The 7103-nt window shown below is 35.4% G+C and overlaps 1 protein-coding gene across 1 annotated transcript; it reads right to left on the bottom strand.

Moving 5' to 3' along the window:
• Window positions 1-1956: 1956 nt before the first annotated feature.
• Window positions 1957-5101, bottom strand: ap5s1 (adaptor related protein complex 5 subunit sigma 1). The gene is given in 4 exon segments (XM_042736608.1): window positions 1957-2557; window positions 4028-4243; window positions 4245-4320; window positions 4810-5101. Coding segments are annotated over 4 exon segments (588 nt in total). The 5' UTR covers window positions 4977-5101; the 3' UTR covers window positions 1957-2428.
• Between the last annotated feature and the right edge of the window lie 2002 nt (window positions 5102-7103).

The raw sequence follows: 7103 nt of genomic DNA, 5'->3' as shown, positions 1-7103 counted from the left end.
GCTGAGGCTCAGCATAAACTGAAGCACAATTTAAATGTGATTACTTGAAGCTTTCATCAAGACCTGGGAGAAAAAATATTCCCCAATTTAGGACAGAATCATCAGACAGCTGAATAACAGATTTCACAGCTGAAGTGGATCCAAAATTGCCAAGAAACGCTCTATGATTTCTGTAATAATTGCGTTTGTGTTGCGCAGGCGTACATTTAAAACCAAGGCTTTTTTGAACCTCTTGTGATGACTGATGAATATGTTGCAATTATTAACGCACTAAATATTGTTGTGTTGTTTGAAGCAGTTGGAACAACAAGGGAGTAACCATTAAGGACAAACTGTCTCCTACTTGAATTTACTGTTTTGAAAAGATAACACTAATGTGTTTGTAAGAGGAATAAAAAGTTATATAGAAAATCTCTATTATAAATATCTTAATCTCCTGAGTGACTCAAATGTCTCTCAAATAAAAGAATCTGTATCTAAATTGACTGTGGAGGACTTAAAATCATGAGTCTAACTTCCCTCTCTGGGTTTTTTTAGTCCCGAACTAAATTCATGTTACAGTTCCCTTGCCGTTGTGACACGTTGAGCACTATGATATTCTGTATGTTTATTCTACTTAAAATTGACTCACGTGACCTGCCGGAATCAACGCTATACACTTGTGTTCACAATATCTTCTTGAATGAAAATACACTATAAAAAAAATACAATAACTTAAAACAAAAATACTTTCCCAATTCAAAAAGACAATCTACTGAAACTAAACTGCAAGAATGGCTTGTTCCAAAATCCTTAGATTCCTGATGTCAGAAAACCAAAACTCATTAACATATAACTACTTACATTCATCATAATTCAATGTTTAATTGTCATTCCTAACATCAGAAAAACCTAGTTTATGCTGATAATGGCTGTGTAGCACCTACTGCTCTGCAGAAGCTTCAAAAGCATCTCAACATAAGGAAAAAGTGAAGTTCATTTTTACAAGGTCCCAAATCTTAACATATTGCGCAGCACATTTTGCAAAAGCACAGTCGCAACAGTAAAATGCTGTTTTCACATATGACAACAGTGTTTACATGGATACCTTAAAGACATAGCAGCAAAAACTCCTATTTTCTTCTAAGATGAGATAGAGGTGGAAATTGGTTATGAAAAACTACTTTTCAGGCATTTTAAGAGGACTTAGAGTGGTTAAAAAAATACAGATATAGACCCCTTGAAAGCTGTCACCTGAAAATGTGAAATTTTATAACATCCACAGAAATGCAGTGAGAGATCTGAGATATCAGTAACCGCATGCTACTCAATTCAAATGCTATTGTGATGACATGTAATGTGCTATAGGACCTTTCAATGTGAGTGTCTAAACAACACTTCACAGTCACAGAGCATTTGGCCATAACGGGGCTCTTGTCATACTCAATGCGAGAGAAATGCCAACCATCACTTCTCTATATGGCAGCTGACTCACAGAAGCCAGAAAAGCCTCACACTCACCAGTCAACATATTGAACTGCAGTACTTGTGAGTTATGACTGGCCTCACACTTACTATAAGTGGACATCCTCACCCTCCCTTCATTCCCAGCACAGCATGATGACAGAGGTAACTCGTCATTATTAAATCAGGGGAAAGAGAGGTTAAAAATTGATTTTCAGGAATTGCGTGATTGCTCCGTTGGCCTAGATATCAAGGCGTCATACGGCCTTGTCAATCAGCCATCTCAGATCTCTTGGCAGACACACTGCTGTGAACTACTGAATTATTTTAGATGAAAGTGTTAGAGGATTATTCAAATTGCCATGCACTTGACTAAAGCAAAACATATAACAATTAATAAAATGCAACACTGCCCTCTAGAGGAGAGCCAGATATATATATATATATATATATATATATATATATATATATATATATATATATATATATATATATATATATATATATATATACATATATATACTCCGATGGTTTTATTTTGACCCAGCCAGACAGCAATGATAATATAAATTCAGATTTTAATTAACAAGAAATTCACTGAACAATGTTATCAATTGACCATTTATGGCCAGTTAATCAGGTACTCCAAAGTCATTCTGCCTGAGAGATCAAATGTGTAAAGAGCTTTACTTGAATAAGCTCTAAAGAATCTCTCACTGATATATCAAAAGCTCTGCTGCTTTTTTAGAGCAGGTTGGGACTTTCTTCCATCTAATATATGTCAAACTGCAATTAAAGTTTCAGAACATGTGCCTTCTGGTTTCTTCAAAGGGAAAAAACAGTTCACAATACACTTTGTGGGTGCAAGGAGAAGTGGTTCCTCCAAATCTCTTAAATCAGAACATCCTCGATTTATCAGGTAGTTTATATATTAATCTCTAAATATGTGGCAAATCCTCATGGTTATGCCAGTACACACACTGTTTCATTTGCTCATGTAGCTCGCTATCTCTTTATCCAGGGTGAGGTCAAAGCGGTGGTTGAGGAAGAGGAGCTGACCATGGGGAAGCAATCTGTGCAACAACGCATCCACGCGATCACTTTTCAGCAACACCTGAAAATAACAGCTATGTCACCTAGAGAGAAAAAGGGTAGCATCAAATAATCAATAGCTTGGCAATTTGCCCATTTACTTTGAATGTGTGTCCTTGTTCACTGTATGACAACAACTCTAGCCCTATTCATACAGTAATTGTAAAGAATATAATTCTTTAGTAAATTTCTGCAGAAAATACCCCTGAGCTCATTGGATTGCTTTTCTGTGAACGTATTGATCGCAATGTAATTAACAGCTTATCATGTTTCTCACACAGAGTGAGATGTATATTCTTAATCATCATTTCAATTGTGCCCACTGCTAGTCTTTTTGATGGGAAGAAACTAGGCCAGCAGACATAAGAAAATCTTGCACTTTATAAGATTGCTGGAGTTCAACAGAAGTTCAATTTCAGCTGTAACAACAAAAGCAATACAATAGTTTTCAGACTCTAGGCTGCATGAATCTACACAATGATACAATGAAAACACCAAACAACATAAATACATTCACACAATAGATAATAACTTTTTTACACTACCATGTATTGTTTGAAGTCAGTAAGATTTTTCATTATTACTTTTTCAAATAAATGCTGTTCTTTTAAACTTTCTATTCATCAAAGAATCCCCCCAAAAATTTATCATGGTTTCAACAAAAATACTGAGCAGCACAACTGTTTTCAACACTGATAGTAATAAGAAATATTTCTTCAGCACCAAATCACTATATTAGAATGATTTCTGAAGGATCAGGTGACACTGAAGACTGGAGTAACAGCTGCTGAAAATTTAGCTTTTCCATCACAGGAATAAATAACATACATATATATATATATATATATATATATATATATATATATATATAATATATATTTTTTTTTTTTTTTTTTTAAATTATATATATATATATTTTTTTTTTTTTTTTTTTTTTTTTTTTAATTGTAACATTTCACAATATTACTGTTTTTATTTTTGATCAAATGCCTTGATGAGCATAAGAGAAAACATTTTTTTTTTTTTTAATCTTACCAACCCCAAACTCTTGAACTGTATAGTGTACATGTTCCATTTAACGGATACATTTAAAATTTTGGTGCTGTATTTTACATCCATATGCAAACACACAAGCACAGTGAACAGATTAACATGCAAACATGCATGCACACACATACAAGATACTTCAAAAGCTACGGCCAAAAAAAATATCGGATGTCACATTATTGTAGTATTTTTAAAAGTTCTATAAGTAAGTGTTTCAGAAAGTAATGATCTCCAGTGAGCAGCAGTGGCTCTTCAACAAGCCACACAATATACTGTGAGTTATTACTCATAGCTGTAGCACAAAACATGCTGTATTTGTCATTGTAGTTTTGCTAACATTTTCATTCATGTTGAGTTTATTTTCATTAAGTCTTGAGCCCTATGTATAAGCAATAGTAATTGAGCAGCCCTAATAAAACAATCATTAGTCCCAGAAAAACGTCACCTCAGCACCAGGTCCCAGCAGACGTAGCTCCTCCAGGCAGTGACGTGCAATGTTGCGAAGCCCTCCCTCGGCGAGCAGGAGGTTCTCGTGTGGTCTACAGAGCAGAGTGAACGCTAGAGACTGAACCTCAAGCCACAGAACAAGACTCCGCTCTGGAAAGAGCTCTGCATTGCCCAGGGAAAACACGCCGCTGTCAGCTTCACCCAGAGCCACAGCACTCCTCACCCAGCACTGACTCCACACACAAACCTCCTGAGGCCTCCCTACTCTGAGCCACAGCACTCCTCACCGGCCTGACAGAGAGAAAAGGGGCAGAAAGAAAAAAGAGTGTTGTTTCCCTTGGGTGCACATACAAAGTACCAGTAAAGATGGTTTCTGACAAAATACCACTGTCACTGCAGTTGTTGCTAATACAGATATTGGTATTAGCAGGACAGTTACCCAAAAATAAAACTGCTGTCATCATGTACTCACTCTCATGTTGTTCCAAACAAACCTGTATGGTTTCTATCTTCTATGGAACAGTAAATAAATCAATAAATATGTGGAGAGATGTTTTGTTGTTGTTGTTATTGTTTTGGACATATAGAAGTCAATGGTAACCAAAACGGTTTGGGGTGAACTATCCCAGTCATCAAAACAAGATGATGATCATTAAACAAAATGACGAAACAAATATTTATGTGAAATTTCCTATTAGTTATTGTGATAATTTACAGTTGTTGGTTTGATTGTGAGTAAGAATTTGGCGTAAATGGTTTACAATCGAGAATTCATCTCACCTCGCTAACACGTGGAGTTTCTCCACGTGCATCAGTCGTCTCTGCTCCGGTGTGAATTTACCGGCTCCGGTCTCCGGTCCGAACACGCGCGCATACAGTATCCGACTCTCGCCCGCGGACAGCGCGCTCACCGGACACACCGTGTGGATTAAGAAACATATCACCATAGCTGGTCTGGCATATCACAAACACCTGAAGAAAACACGCACAAGAAAAGAAACTTTGTAATACATTTGTGTCACAAATGTAGACAATATCAGCATGATTACTTCCGTGTTTGGTCACATGACGACACATGAATCAGCTGATTAATTTTGCGCAGTTCCTTTTGTTAGCTCTAGATGGCGCTCTATAACCAGTTTATTTCTAGGGTTTTTTTTCTGTTTAATTTAAATTTCTGTAATATTTGGGACATAAATACAGTTTAAAACGTTGATTTGAAAGATTTTAATACACTCTTTAGCAATAAACATTCATTAAAATCAAAATTGAATCCAATTTCTAAATTGTCTTAAAATTATTTTTTACATAACAGGTAAAAGAGTTCAATGGTTTGACTTTGCTCTCAGCATTACAAATTGTTTACCTGTCTTCCCACTAAAGGTCTTACTAATGTTATTTCTTGGGCTTTACCATTTTTATTTGTATTTTATTGTATTTGTATTTATTTTTTTGATGGAAGGATCTTACCTCATGTTGCATACAAAATGTGGTGCTACAAACTTTTATGTTTTGGAAAATTTAAGAAGTTAATTATTAAATGTGCTGTATATACTGTTCTTAAGCCACCACCAAAGTTTTTTTAAACTTCTCTCTAAAGAATTTCACAATATACTAACTTACATTAACTAATTGTGATATACATTCTTCAGTTTGATCTATTTACCTGTGAGGTTTGCCAGTTTTAAAATGTACCCTAGTGACAGAACAAAAAAATAAAACGTAACAAGTCTTTAACTATAGTGTTCTCCACTCAACAATATTCTCCAATGTGTACGTTAAACAAAGGAGCATGTTTATATGCATACAAAGTGACATTGACAGAAAACTAAGCTGGACGTATTCAAACACATGCACTCTGACACACACAAAGGACAGCTGTTCTGCTTAACAACTGCTGGTCATGCTCACTTAACCCATGAGGGAGGAGGACACACATCTCCCCCCACTTCCTGCTACATTCAGCTTACATAAACACGTCACATACAATCCGTTAGATATCCAGCACATAACAGACTGTGACATGAACAAAAGAAGAATCAATATCACTATGTAGCAAAATAGAGCAGTGAGACGAGACTGATAGCATGACAATGAATGAAAAAAACAAAGGTTTTACTTAAGATACAGGAAGACAGTGGGCAGAAACAAAAGCCAAAGCCACATTCAAAAGATCTTGCTGTTGCAAAAGTGATAGGATGTGGTTAAAGTGATGGCAATACTCCAGCCTTTACAGCCGATTCTGGTAATATTTAGATTCAGTAGAGGGTTAGCAAAGCAGAACCCACTGACAATGGAAACTCAGCATGCGTAAGATCCTCTTACTCAAATTCAAATTTTAACTGGCTCTCTGTGGATGAACTAAAACCACATATACTAGATATGCAAAGTCGGAAACAAAATGAAGTTTCAGCCTTCAGACTTAAAAGGAAAATATTAGACATTAATTCCAGCACACAAAAAATACTGTATTAATTATTTTAAGGCAGTTCAATTAATATATGCATTTCACAATGTGCAGACTGTAAATGTAAAATGTAAATGGTATTTACACAACTGTATAGAACCTTACTGCAAATTAAGGCAAAACATCGCAGGTCCCTATAGGGTAAAAATGTTAACTAATAGGTATCACTATAACTTTCCCCATTTGATTCATCACAGTACCTTGAGACAAATATTTTCTATTACAAGTTTTCTGAGATGTGATGATTAAATGCACGAATGAGGCAGTAGCTTCTTAAATATGCACAAATTTGCATACATTTCCAGAAAATAAATCCGAGCACTAGATAAAGTCAGGTTCAGAACTCTTGCTTCATTTTGTTGACATGTTAAAGTTAATTAGAGGGGATTTTGCATATCTCTTTTTATCACTCCAGAAAAAAAAAATAATGTGTCAATAAATCACAATTTTAGAAATGTATAATAATATATAAATAACCTGACTGTGAAAACCTTCAGAATATAGAAACTGTAATGTTAGTTCTGGATCATCTGGTTTATTGACCAGCACAAGAAAAGACAGTTTTGCCTGTAGTGTCTTGCCTTGAAGTGTGAAGCAATACAATCAA

This window comes from Cyprinus carpio, chromosome B13 (assembly GCF_018340385.1).
Source record: "Cyprinus carpio isolate SPL01 chromosome B13, ASM1834038v1, whole genome shotgun sequence".
Lineage (NCBI taxonomy): Eukaryota > Metazoa > Chordata > Actinopteri > Cypriniformes > Cyprinidae > Cyprinus > Cyprinus carpio.
This window is presented reverse-complemented; position numbering and strand designations above follow the sequence as displayed.